General features: G+C 37.1%; 2 protein-coding genes, 1 long non-coding RNA gene and 1 other non-coding gene across 4 annotated transcripts in view; 2 read left to right on the top strand and 2 right to left on the bottom strand.

Moving 5' to 3' along the window:
- The window catches only part of LOC123309063 (protein tramtrack, alpha isoform), a 592,303-nt gene that overhangs the window by 492,867 nt on the left and 85,126 nt on the right, over positions 1–14,310 (bottom strand). The window lies entirely within an intron of this gene.
- LOC123309132 (methanethiol oxidase) lies at positions 2,624–8,116 on the top strand. The gene is made up of 9 exons (XM_044892064.1): positions 2,624–2,952; positions 3,297–3,448; positions 3,661–3,849; positions 4,242–4,401; positions 4,492–4,795; positions 6,588–6,682; positions 6,831–6,947; positions 7,417–7,756; positions 8,014–8,116. The coding sequence occupies exons 1-9, from the start codon at positions 2,946–2,948 to the stop codon at positions 8,063–8,065; spliced, it is 1,416 nt and encodes a 471-aa protein (XP_044747999.1). The 5' UTR covers positions 2,624–2,945; the 3' UTR covers positions 8,066–8,116.
- On the bottom strand, positions 3,517–3,589 carry Trnav-aac. Its single transcript has one exon. It is a non-coding gene; the product is annotated as a tRNA-Val (tRNA).
- Positions 8,603–14,310, top strand: part of LOC123309224 — a 41,645-nt gene continuing 35,937 nt past the window's right edge. The window contains exon 1 of the long non-coding RNA XR_006537247.1: positions 8,603–8,849. This is a non-coding gene — a long non-coding RNA (uncharacterized LOC123309224). The remainder of the gene's footprint in view (positions 8,850–14,310) is intronic.

Genomic DNA, 14,310 nt, shown 5'->3' on the forward strand with positions numbered 1-14,310 from the left:
ATTATCAGGACAGAACTCGAACTTTGAGATTTATTTTTCAAATATCAAAAAAAGAACTTTTGTTTTCAGAATTGGAATAAAACATATTTTTTTATTGTTTTCAATCAAATTCAATTTTCACTTCGCATGGCACACTTGTTCCAAAAGAGAAACGAACGAAATCATATTTCAGGTTCTTTTTTGAGATTACAGTCCTGTTTATTCAGTTATAACTTTCAATGCCACCTGCCGAGATTTTGAATATTAAAGCCCTCTTTTCATTTATTAAACATTCTGAATCATGAATATTAGCAGGTTTCAATGAAAATTATAACTAAATAATTGAGAAAAGGACCTTATTCTCAAAAATGAAAATGCAATCATGTTGCATTCTTCATTCGTTCGTTTCTGTTTTGTATCCTTGTGAAGTGAAAATTGAATTCGATTGACAAAATGTCCTTTTTTTCAATTCTGAAAACAAAAATTTTCAACTGATCCAAAAAATATAGATTTTGATATTTGAAAGAAAAATCTCAATATTCTGAGGACTGTCCAGATTATCTTGAAATTTCCTCTGCCATCTTAAAGGGTTATTAGAATTCAACGAGCCCACAAAATTTCATTATAATCGGACCACTCATTCCCACGTTAAGGATATCGAAAATAAGTCCAAAATCCAAAAATCACCCTGTATCACCGAAACTAGTGGCCTAAAGTAAAAAAGAAGCAAATTTCCTGAAAGGCCTAAGTGAGCTGCATTCACCACTAACCTATGGCCAGCCACTCGTGAAACACCCTGTAGAACCAAGTTACAGGATGTGTCAGAAGAATGACCGACAAGCTTATGGCTCTACGGGACCTAGTCACGTCCACAAGGTCAACTGCGGACCAATTTTTCCATAGAATGACAGGCTGATTACAATACGAACTGTTCATTGTACAATCAGAAGTTTGGATTTACTCAGTTTGTCTAAACCCTCACCCCCATACTAGGCGCAGAAGGCTCGACTAGTTTGGTGCAGAGAATGACTGAACTGGAATCTTCAATGGAATAATTGAATCTTTAGTGATCAATCCAGATCCAGATGAGTTTTTTATGAATAGCTAGAATATTTTCTAGGAGAACATGAAAGGAAGAAAATCCAAGAATGAAAACCCTAGTTTGTTAACAGAAAAGAGCATTTATGCCCATTCTGACTCTCGATAATTTTACCCTTTCTTACATCAGAGAAAAGAGTAGTCTTCTTTTTTGTTTTTGACCTAGGAATACCTATGATGAACCTTGAAATTTTCAGTTTAACCAAACACTAGACGAATAGGGATCGCCAGTTACAAATTTCGATAAGGGTTCAGATTGAAAGAATGTGTTCGAGTCGCCTCTCTCATAATTCATGTTTAATTATAAGTATTCATATTAATTAATGGCAATTTGGCTATTATCGAACCCATTGTTTCATTGGACGTGTGCGTCAGTTAAAATTGAAATATTCCTGATTTCAGTGTCATTTAAATGTCGAGTATTCAGTGCGATGGGTATGGGTACAAGTAAACTCGCATTGAGGAGGGTTCCGTATTAACATTTATCAATATTCACATACCCTAATAATAATTAATAACCAACAAACGGATTAACCGTTATCGAAAAATACTAGAAGTGGGGATTTTTCTCTCAACAACTTTTCCAATCATCTACTCAAATCTTCTGATTTTAAGGATTCAAAGTTGGGGAGTTATCACAATCTGTAGCTCCCAGGACCTGGCTTTGGAACTCTCTAAAATCAACAATTTTCACTCAATTCATTGTGTGGTGAAAATGAATATTGATTTTTTTTAAGATGCTAATGTTGCGATTAATGATAAGGTGTGAAATGCAACAGCGTTTCTGCATGTGCTGACACAAAAAGTACTTAAATATCTTACGAACTATTAAAATGAGTGACGCATAGATGAACTCTCAAAATATCGCATCCACCAAATTAAAACTCTCTCCGCATGATATCGAACACAAAAGTACCTACATATGTCAATAATAGAGAGAGCTTTGAATTAGTTGCTATCAGGTAAATCACGTGTCAACGCAATCCCTATCGTAGATTATTTTGAATCACCTAACAGCGTGAAAAAATGCTGAATATATTGGCTTATATCAGTCATTATTAACACCGGTTTCAAAGGTTATCGATCACTTTTGCAGTGATAAAAACTCCTGGTCAATTTAATATTGATTTTATTCCCAATTTGGGTTCTCGTTTGGATAAACTGTAAAATAAAGGAGGTTCTTCGAAAAAAAATATACCAAAGAAAACTGCAGATTGGCATTAATGTACTGGGAGGTTTCTTAAATGGGTTTGAATGAATTGGTTGAATCAAATCAAATCAGAATCACTTTATTATAATGCAATTAGTGTCGAAGATAATTTACTCATTGATTTAACCAGTCATCCGACATTTGAAAGCTATCTATTTATTGAGTTGGAGTGATCAACTAATAACACTTGCTACTTAAACGAATACCAATCATTTCCTACTAAATCATCTTGAATTATTTGTTTACAAGGCTATCGACAACGCTGAGTCCGTCTCTGGTATTCCTTCAAACATCTCTGACGCATTCCCTCAAAATAAACTACAAAGACCACTTAATGAATTCCTCGAAATCTGCATAATATACGAATGGCTGAAATCTCATTTTTTAATCACCTGAAAAATTACCCTTGAACTTGGTCATCTGTAATCCTCAATGTATCCAATAACTGATAACACTAGTGGGTAAAATGGTTATCATTCAACTGGCAGTCCTGTCGACAACAAACAATCGGACAACAACCTTATAATATAAGCTGAAAGTCGAGAAGCAAGTAGACAATTTGAGATTCATCATTTGTGTGTTGTTTGCTAGTGTGTTTGTGCGTTTTAAGCTATTGGGATAGAATATACGAAATAGATTAATTTGAAGGATTCTCATAATGCCAGGTAAATATTTCTCCAACATTATGTATCCGAGAATAATTTATCAGGCGTGAAAAATAGCTTCATATATTATTTTCACTACAAAACTTGAAATTTATATAATTAACAGATAGAAGTGTGAAAGGGATTCTCGAAAATAGTATTGCACGTTAATAAAATTGAGCAGATTCTTATTGCCCTCAATATGAAAAATTTGAGAATAAATACCAGAATGGAAAAAACGAATCATTTCTCTATGGAAGCTATTTTTGTCATAAATCAGTAACCCATATTTGTATAAGATATAGTAGTAGAGAATCTGATAGTTGTACAATACGATCATAACTACCCGTTATTCGACATTTAAGGTCCCGGCTATGCGTCCCCCATTGATGCTATGAAAAATGGCCCAAGGGAAAAGATTCTTTACGTCATATGCATTCAACCCGACCAGTCCGAGGAAAAAACCGACTTATTGGCTACTGTTGACGTTGACCCAAAATCTCCTACTTATTGTCAGGTGAGTTGCAGTTTATTTACAGAATATTATGGTGACATATTCATCATATGTCCAAAAGTGAAAAGATTTGTTTCCGCCCGGGATCGAACCGGGGACCTTCCGCGTGTTAGGCGGATGTGATAACCACTACACCACGGAAACAAGTTGATAGATTGGAAAAGTTAGAAATATTTATATAAAATATAAATCTGATCTCTTTCTTCTTGTTTCAGATAATACATAAGCTGAGGACGCAAAGGAAAAACGACGAACTACATCATTTTGGCTGGAATATCTGCTCCAGTTGCCACGGAAAAGAATGTTGCTCTAAACGTGATAAAATAGTTATGCCAGCCCTTGGATCCGATAGAATTTATATTGTGGATACTGGGAAAAATGAGAGAGAACCCAGTATTTATAAGGTAAATTACACAGCTGAAATTCACGTTTTTTCAGAATGTTCAGTTTTCATTTCACTGCAATATTTTTACGTAAATCTGAGTAATAAAGTAAACTACTGTAATTTTAAAATAAGAATTGACCTGTTGGCTGTAAGAGCATTTCTTTCAAAATAATGCATTTTGCTCGTTAATTTTCACACACTCTATTTATTGCAAAGTGAAGAACTCCATTCTAAGATCTTCAAATCCATTCATCTGGGGGGAAAAATTTGGTAGTTATTATACTTATGGTTATGGATACAAAAACATAAGTCAGTTCAAGTGTATCACTAACAATGCGGATTATTTAGATGGTTCTTGTTGATGGTAAGATGGTAGATTAGATTTTCTAGGCAGTTTTTTTTTTGCTCAAGGTAATTGAAGCTGAAGATATGCATAAGGTAAATTGTTCATTTCCTCACACTACACACTGCCTCGCAAACGGAGAAATTATGATTTCAACTCTGGGGGACAAAAATGGTGAAGCCAAAGGTGACTTTATTTTACTGGACGGAAAAACATTCGAAATAAAAGGTGACTAAAGGTTTATATACAGAACATCCTAACTCTAACTGATTTGGGTAACACAATTAGTTAATTTTCATCCCTCTAATTCATTTTTAGGCACATGGACCAAAGGCAAAACTGCAAAATATGGCTACGACTTTTGGTACCAACCCCATTTCGATGTTATGGTATCTTCGGAGTGGGGCAAACCCAACCAAATCAAAAAAGGCTTCGATCCAACCTGCAACTACAGCGAGTGTTATGGACAATCGTTGAATTTTTACTCTTGGAGTAAACGAGAACTGATCCAGACAATCGACCTTGGGTTGGAGGGTCAGACACCTCTGGAAATTCGTTTCCTCCACGACCCACTCAAGAAGGAGGGTTTTGTTGGATGTGCTGGGTATGGGGCGATATACAGGTGAGTCAGAAAATGCTCGAAAATGAGGTGAATTTTGAATGTCCATTCAGAAATACACTGAGCAAAAAAATTAACGCACATTATGAAAATCTCAAATTTATTCTACAACTGAAGGTGTTCCCAATGATAATTATTTTTATCAGAATTATGCATGCATATGTTATCCACTTTCAACGGTTTTCTTCAATACAGACGTTTTTTCCCAGCAGGAATGAAAAAAGATGATATTATCAGATTTTGAATGTATTGGCTCCATTCTAAAATAACTGATTTTATCGATCAATTCTAGTGATCAATAGTTTTTCTTTCGTTTGATTTTCTACACTCGATCGCTATGCAACGCGAAACACTCGATTTGACCCAAGAGGAATGTGCCCAAGCGGAAGTTTTGCGAGAAGAAGGGTGGACATACACAAGAATTGCAGAAAGGTTTGGAGTTTCCCATACAAGTGTGTCCAGAATGTTGCAGCGATTCAGGGAGACAGGTATGAATGTCCGAAGACCAGGACAGGGTAGACCACGGGTAACAACTGCCATTCAAGAACGTTGCTTGAGAGTTTCTTCGTTGAGACAACGGTTTGCAACCGCTCGCCTCCTTCAAATTCAGCTTGAGCAAACTCATGAGGTGCAAATTAGCACTCAGACAATAAGAAATAATCGCCTCAGAGAATATGATTCAAGGCCTCGTGTCGCGGCAAGAGGCCCAGCTCTTACCCCAGCCCATCGAAGGGCGCGTTTGAATTTTGCGAGAGAGCATATCCATTGGGAAGAGGCCGATTGGGAAGGAGTTCTCTTCACAGATGAGTCTAGATTCTGCCTCTACCATTGTGATCGACGTTGCTTTGTATACAGACGTCCACATGAAAGATATGCTCAGTGCAATTTCCTGAATACTACTGGTTTCGGGGGAGGATCGATTATGGTATGGGGTGGAATATCTTTGACTGCTCGCACATACCTAGTAGTCGTTGATAATGGAGCTATGAATGCTGATAAGTATATAAGGAACATTCTTGAAGAGCATGTAGTGCCATTTGCCCCATACAATGGTGAAAATTTCATTTTTATGGAGATAATGCCAGACCCCATTGTGCGCGCACCGTTCAGGAGTACCTTGAAGAGGTTGAAGTCTCTCGAATGGAATGGCCAGCAAGTCCAGATCTCAATCCGATTGAGCAGGTTTGGGACAACCTCAATAAAGGGCTGAGAAGTTCAGAAAATCGTCCAGCTACTCTTAATGACTTAGGAATCCAACTCGTAGAAATCTGGGAAGGATTAAATCAGAACATTTTAAGATCACTCATTTTAAGTATGAACGGTCGTTGCCGAGCTGTAATTAACGCAAGGGGTGGAAATACCAAGTATTAAATCACTTATCAGCATCTCAGTATTTTGAAAATTGTTCATTTCTCTTCTTTCACATAAGAGTCGGTGAAATCCTGAATTTTTCTTCCATTTAATGTGTCTTGTTTCGTTCAAAACCTTCCCGAGAGAACATGAAAAATAAGTTATAAAGTCAATGTAGAGTTAACTTTCATTAAAATTGAGATTTTCAGAATGTGCGTTAATTTTTTTGCGCAGTGTATATAAGTTCGCTCACTCAATTTGTTGTGAGTGTAAGATCTAAGAAGGTAGGTAGGTGCGGAAGGACTCTTTGTGTTCCTTAGGGTCTGAAGTTTTAGTTTTTGGGGTCCCACTGAGTGGGGAGTGATGTTTTTCTCTAACTTTGCCTTTTGAAACTGGTCAATGGCTCTGCTGCACACTGTATTTGATATTTTTCCTTGTTTTTCAGGTTTTACACGAATTCTGATGGTAAATGGGTTGCCGATAGAGTCATACACGTGAAACCAAAAAAAGTCAGTGGCTGGATTGGCGAATATATGCAAGGTAAATCCATAAAATTTTATTGTTAACCTTGGTGAGTAGTTTTATGGTGATTAATCAACCAAGTAACTCTCCAAACTATTGTCTATACCTCATGAATTCGCATCAAACAATCCACAGTCTTGAAATAGCGTTTTGTGTCCAATTCCAGGTATCATAACTGATATATTGATATCGTTAGACGACAAATATCTCTACTTTTCTAACTGGACTCATGGTGACATCAGACAATATGATATAAGTGATCCTTGTCACCCAAAATTAACAGGTAAGCATTTCCAGGGCATCCAGAGCTCCTACACAATTTAAAAATTCATTTCTTATATTATCTTATCCATATTTGTGTGTATTAGGTTTCACCTAACTGTTTTTCATTTCTTGGGTTCAAATAACGTTAATTTAGTCCCATTTTCGTTGTCGCATATCATATATATGTATGATACTTAATTTTCATGAAAAGCTGAGGTAGATGTGTTCTGATATCCCTGAGGCAATAAGGGATTTATATCTCAAGGGGAACTTGTTGTAATTGAATACTTGAGTTATTCAGTAGCGATCTGTCATCAAAAGACAGTGGCGTACTCACAAATTTTGTGTTCCTACTTATACCTCATTTGAATGATGACCTCGGTTACATTTTTTTAAATTCTATAATTTCAAAATGGATCTCATACTTTCGGAATTCCAATCACTGTGCAAACCCTCTGTGTATAATACTTATGTCCTTCCACTCGCAGGTCAGATATTTCTGGGAGGAAAGCTCCTATCCGATTCTGAAATAAAGGTCCTGGAGGATCCTGAGTTGAAAGAGAGACCCCAGCCAATTCACGTGAAGGGCAGGAGGGTCTATGGTTCACCGCAGATGATGCAGCTGTCTCTAGATGGAAAACGTCTATATGTGACATCTAGCTTATACTCTCCGCTTGACAAATACTTTTATCCTGACCTTGTCCAGCATGGATCTGTACTTCTCAAGGTGGATATCGACACTGTAAACGGAGGATTGAAGTTGGATGAGGATTTCTTGGTGGATTTCGGAATTGGACCAGACGGGCCATTATTGGCCCATGAAATAAGGTTGGTACACTGAATAATTCCAATATCAGGAGGGATTTAATTTCAATCGAAGTTTTTATTTACTGCTTGAAATAACTTCAAAAACTTTGATTTTTTAGTTGAAATTTTGGTTAAACTTTCACTATATTCGATTCAGTATTGTCTGACGTTTCATCCATTCAATATCGTTGAATTCAACAGTTTCTCCACTGAACTGCGTAGCGCATCCACCACTATTGCTCGATGGAATAAAACTTATATTTGTTTTATAATTTCAGGTATCCTGGAGGAGATTGTACTTCTGACATTTGGTTAGCAGACTCAAACTAATATCGATTTGTACGAAACATCTTTATTTCATAAAAAAATAAATAAAATTTATGCGAACGATGTTTTTTTAATTAGTTTTTCCTAGACTCAGCTGACCCATTAATCTGGAACAGTAAGAATTCAAGGATGTGAAAAAATTGTCTACTTTCACATATATTTCTATCATACGTTATCGATTTGAGCTTCAATTCTTTTCCATAGGACGATTCCTTGTAAGAAACATGAACACTCAAATTTCTGCAACTTTTTCAATATGACAGGGCCTATATATTCCTATATCAAAAGGAATAGCAACCCCTTAAAATATCTCTTGCTTAAAACAGTGAGAATCCTATCGATTTGATTGATTGAAATTAAATGAACAAAACTCTTTGCTCTTATCCATCTAGCGGAACCACGTAATAACTCGTTGTCGACATCCAGTCCACTCTACACGCAAAATACAGTTACCATTCCATCACCCGATAAGTGGCGCCCTCTGCAGACCGTGAGGCGCCTAATTTCGATTTTCTGGGGGAAGCTCGTTCTGCGCCTCGATCAGAGCAACCAGTATGGCAAAGATGCTGTTTGAGATGTGTTAGCGCTGACGGGAGAGTCTGTTGGTTAGGTTAGTTAGTGTACGATTAACTAACCTTCGTTTCGACCTATATTTTTGTTGAACTGGTTAGTTGTTTTAGTGCTGTTTTGATTGTTCGCGTTGTTTTCCTCACCACCTTCTGTTCTGGATATTCGTTAGCATTTTACCTGGCACGAAATTGTCCGGGTTTTGGATTTTGATTGGAACGTGAGTTTTTGTTTACGTTAGTCAATCAATACTGGAATGTTCCTTTTTTCGAATCAGGTGGTCCTGCATGATTGAAGTGGAGGCTGATGTATCTCAGATTTATTTGTTTGGTGATTTGTTGCACGATTTATTGGGGAAAGAATATCGGCTCTAAACCCTTAATGAGATATTTGCTGAAACCTTTTTGTATATTAAATTTAAAAAAACATTCTTGTTGAAAATGTTGAAACTGATCATTTTCATCGGTTTATGCACAGTTTTGGTGAAAAATAACGCACAAAATCTAATATTCGTTATTTACTGTTATCGAATGCTCGAAAGGTAAATTCGAGGGAAAATTCTTATTTAAATTTTGGAAACGTATATTTGAGGTTGTCCTTTATGGAGGATAGTTGAGTTTTTTGAATGAAAACCCTATTTTTTCCAGAACTGGATAGACCTTTTGTTGCTGAGGATGATTTGCTCATTGATGGTGTTGTTTTATCAACCCTTTTCTTCAAGTTTTTCTTGATTAATATAGGGATGAAATGATTCAACACACTGGATTCGAATTTTTATTTTTTCACGTATTGTGAGGTCAATCAGAAACATTCTCAGTGTTCTTGTTTCACTAAGCATCATTCTCTGATATTAAAAAAAAATTATATTATAACAAGTACCATATTTTGACACCTATGTGTTCAACTTAATCTACATTTTCTTCAAAGAAATATGAATACAACTAGAATTACGTTAATTTGCTTATAAGTATTCAGTGGCACCGGTGTGAACCTAGCAGACCGTTTCCAGCAGACCGTTCGACGGAAACACCCGAACGCGGCGACCAGTGGCGTACAGCCAAAATTTTATAACACGGAAACTATTCGCCGGAGCATAACCATATTTGGTATGTAGGATCGTTATATCGATATGATTAACCACACAAAAAATCAGCGACTCGCATAGGTATCCAGGGGGTTATTTGTCAACCCCTAAATTTCAAAATTTCATAACACGGAAACTATTCGCCGGAGCATAACCATATTTGGTATGTAGGATCGTTATATCGATATGATTAACCACACAAAAAATCAGCGACTCGCATAGGGATCCAGGGGGTGATTTGTCAACCCCTAAATTTCAAAATTTCATAACACGGAAACTATTCGCCGGAGCATAACCATATTTGGTATGTAGGATCGTTATATCGATATGATTAACCACACAAAAAATCAGCGACTCGCATAGGGATCCAGGGGGTGATTTGTCAGCCCCTAAATTTCAAAATTTCATAACACGGAAACTATTCGCCGGAGCATAACCATATTTGGTATGTAGGATCGTTATATCGATGTGATTAACTACACAAAAAATCAGCGACTCGCATAGGGATCCAGGGGGTGTTTCGTCATCCCTTATATTTCGAAATTCGATAAATCGGAAACTGTTCGCCGGAGCATAACCATATTTGGTATGTAGGATCGTTATATCGATATGATTAACCACACAAAAAATCAGCGACTCGCATAGGGATCCAGGGGGTGATTTGTCAACCCCTAAATTTCAAAATTTCATAACACGGAAACTATTCGCCGGAGCATAACCATATTTGGTATGTAGGATCGTTATATCGATATGATTAACCACACAAAAAATCAGCGACTCGCACAGGGATCCAGGGGGTGATTCGTCATCCCCTAAATTTCAAAATTTTATAACACGAAAACTATTCGCCGGAGCATAACCATATTTGGAATGTATGATCTTTATATCGATGTGATTGACCACACAAAAAATCAGCGACTCGCATAGGGATCCAGGGGGTGATTCGTCATCCCCTAAATTTCAAAATTTTATAATACGGAAACTATTCGCTGGAGCATAACCATATTCAGAATGTAGGATCTTTATATCGATATGATTAACCACACAAAAAATCAGCGACTCGCATAGGGATCCAGGGGGTGATTCGTCATCCCCTAAATTTCAAAATTTTATAACACGGAAACTATTCGCCGGAGCATAACCATATTTGGTATGTAGGATCGTTATATCGATATGATTAACCACACAAAAAATCAGCGACTCGCATAGGGATCCAGGGGGTGATTCGTCATCCCCTGAATTTCAAAATTTTATAATACGGAAACTATTCGCTGGAGCATAACCATATTCAGAATGTAGGATCGTTATATCGATATGATTAACCACACAAAAAATCAGCGACTCGCATAGGGATCCAGGGGGTGATTCGTCATCCCCTAAATTTCAAAATTTTATAATACGGAAACTATTCGCTGGAGCATAACCATATTCAGAATGTAGGATCTTTATATCGATATGATTAACCACACAAAAAATCAGCGACTCGCATAGGGATCCAGGGGGTGATTCGTCATCCCCTAAATTTCAAAATTTTATAACACGGAAACTATTCGCCGGAGCATAACCATATTTGGTATGTAGGATCGTTATATCGATATGATTAACCACACAAAAAATCAGCGACTCGCATAGGGATCCAGGGGGTGATTCGTCATCCCCTGAATTTCAAAATTTTATAACACGGAAACTATTCGCCGGAACATAACCATATTTGGTATGTAGGATCGTTATATCGATGTGATTAACTACACAAAAAATCAGCGACTCGCATAGGGATCCAGGGGGTGTTTCGTCATCCCTTATATTTCGAAATTCGATAAATCGGAAACTGTTCGCCGGAGCATAACCATATTTGGAATGTATGCGAGTCGCTGATTTTTTGTGTGGTTAATCATATCGATATAAAGATCCTACATTCTGAATATGGTTATGCTCCAGCGAATAGTTTCCGTATTAAAAAATTTTGAAATTTAGGGGATGACGAATCACCCCCTGGATCCCTATGCGAGTCGCTGATTTTTTGTGTGGTTAATCATATCGATATAACGATCCTACATTCTGAATATGGTTATGCTCCAGCGAATAGTTTCCGTATTATAAAATTTTGAAATTTAGGGGATGACGAATCACCCCCTGGATCCCTATGCGAGTCGCTGATTTTTTGTGTCGTTAATCATATCGATATAACGATCCTACATACCAAATATAGTTATGCTCCGGCGAATAGTTTCCGAGTTATCGAATTTTGAAATTTAGGGGATGACGAATCACCCCCTGGATCCCTGTGCGAGTCGCTGATTTTTTGTGTGGTTAATCATATCGATATAACGATCCTACATTCTGAATATGGTTATGCTCCAGCGAATAGTTTCCGTATTATAAAATTTTGAAATTTAGGGGATGACGAATCACCCCCTGGATCCCTATGCGAGTCGCTGATTTTTTGTGTGGTTAATCATATCGATATAACGATCTTACATACCAAATATAGTTATGCTCCGGCGAATAGTTTCCGAGTTATCGAATTTTGAAATTTAGGGGATGACGAATCACCCCCTGGATCCCTGTGCGAGTCGCTGATTTTTTGTGTGGTTAATCATATCGATATAACGATCCTACATACCAAATATGGTTATGCTCCGGCGAATAGTTTCCGTGTTATAAAATTTTGAAATTTAGGGGTTGACAAATCACCCCCTGGATCCCTATGCGAGTAGCTGATTTTTTGTGTGGTTAATCACATCGATATAACGATCCTACATACCAAATATGGTTATGCTCCGGCGAACAGTTTCCGATTTATCGAATTTCGAAATATAAGGGATGACGAAACACCCCCTGGATCCCTATGCGAGTCGCTGATTTTTTGTGTAGTTAATCACATCGATATAACGATCCTACATATCAAATATGGTTGTGTTCCGGCGAATAGTTTCCGTGTTATAAAATTTTGGCTGTACGCCACTGGTCGCCGCGTTCGGGTGTTTCCGTCGAACGGTCTGCTGGAAACGGTCTGCTAGGTTCACACCGGTTTCAGTGGCCTGCTCAATCACCTGGATCAACACCAATAGATTTTTTATGGGAATAATTAAAAAAATAAAGACCGACTACGTTGGAAAAAAAGGTTCCAATATGACAAAAAGCCAGGACCATACCTGTCGAAACACTGCAAAGATTGACACGATTTAATATATTGGAATTCATTCAAATGAAAATGCAGATTGAGTGTCAGGGAGAACAGGGTCGTATTTAGACTTTATAAGGGAATTTTTGGGAATTCAAAATTAAACAATTGGCGAATAAGAGTTAGTAGGAGGGTGGTACACGTTTTTTCCAAACAATTTTAGTACAGCACAGGTTGATTCATAACTTAAATGGTGAGAATAATAATTGACTATAATCGAGCGTAACAAACTTCTTGTTGATTCGCACATTTTATGCCATATACGAATCGGAACCAGAAAAGACGTAGTAACATTGAACAATGCAGTAGCGAGGGGCGATGAACAATGATAGTAGGGTACTTAATTACTTAATAAGTAGGGCATGTCGGAGGGCATATCAGGACTTCCTACTAGAACAACTAGCCACAATATGCATCGTCCTATTGTGTTTGCGACTTGTCTCTGTTCAAGTCTATTTCCTCTTAGTGGTTGTTCAGCTTCATTGACCCTTTTCCATGGAATACTAATAAGCATCCTGTCAACCAATGACAGAGAAAATATGAATGCGTTCGATTTAAATGCAAGGGTTGATTATAATTGAAGGAATATCTATCAAAAATTCTGAATTTATTCTGAAACTCTTGACTCTTGAAATCGTCAGCTTCCCATCTCTCGGTTTCAATGTCAAATACGAGCTAGTTCGGAATTATTTTGCATAACTAGCGCTCTGCTTTTAATGTTTAGCTCAACTTTGATGGATACATATCCAGTTTCTAGGGAGCGCTGACGAAGAGAAAGGTTACTAATTAATTTCTGCGACGTCCTAATGGAATGATTCAGTTATGCAAATTCATCTTCTGAATACTCTGGTGAATTCACAATGTGAAAATGGATTATCAACTCGGTATCGCAGGAGGAATGAGATCTGGTGGGAAATTGAAATTTATAAATGGAGTTCCTGAGATCATTTCAATAGGAAAACGAAACTATTCTATATGGGTGAATATGAGATTATTATCTATCCGGTATTCCCAATTCCTTATGCAGTTTTCTATCTATTTGCCAGGTAGATAAGGATTCTATCGAGGATTTTATCTTATGAGCTGAGGTCTTATTTGATGATGACATATACGGGTATGTGATGTTTGCTGATTATGAGGCATCATTTTGTTATCATGTTGAATATTTAACCAGAATATTAGATCTGGTGATACATCAGATTTGAGTAAAAGTAAGTATTGGGCAAAGCCCAAATCTATCTTGACAGTGTGTCTATAATAGAATTTTTGGTTTGCTCAAAAGAGAGAGGACATTTTTCGTCATGGTATGAGAAATATACATACAGCAGTAGAAAATATTAAGGAACCGAGAAAAATTCCGAATTTTGAGGTGATTTCCAACAAGATGTGACTAGTCGTAATGAAAATTTGAAT

Source organism: Coccinella septempunctata, chromosome 1 (genome assembly GCF_907165205.1).
Source record: "Coccinella septempunctata chromosome 1, icCocSept1.1, whole genome shotgun sequence".
NCBI lineage: Eukaryota > Metazoa > Arthropoda > Insecta > Coleoptera > Coccinellidae > Coccinella > Coccinella septempunctata.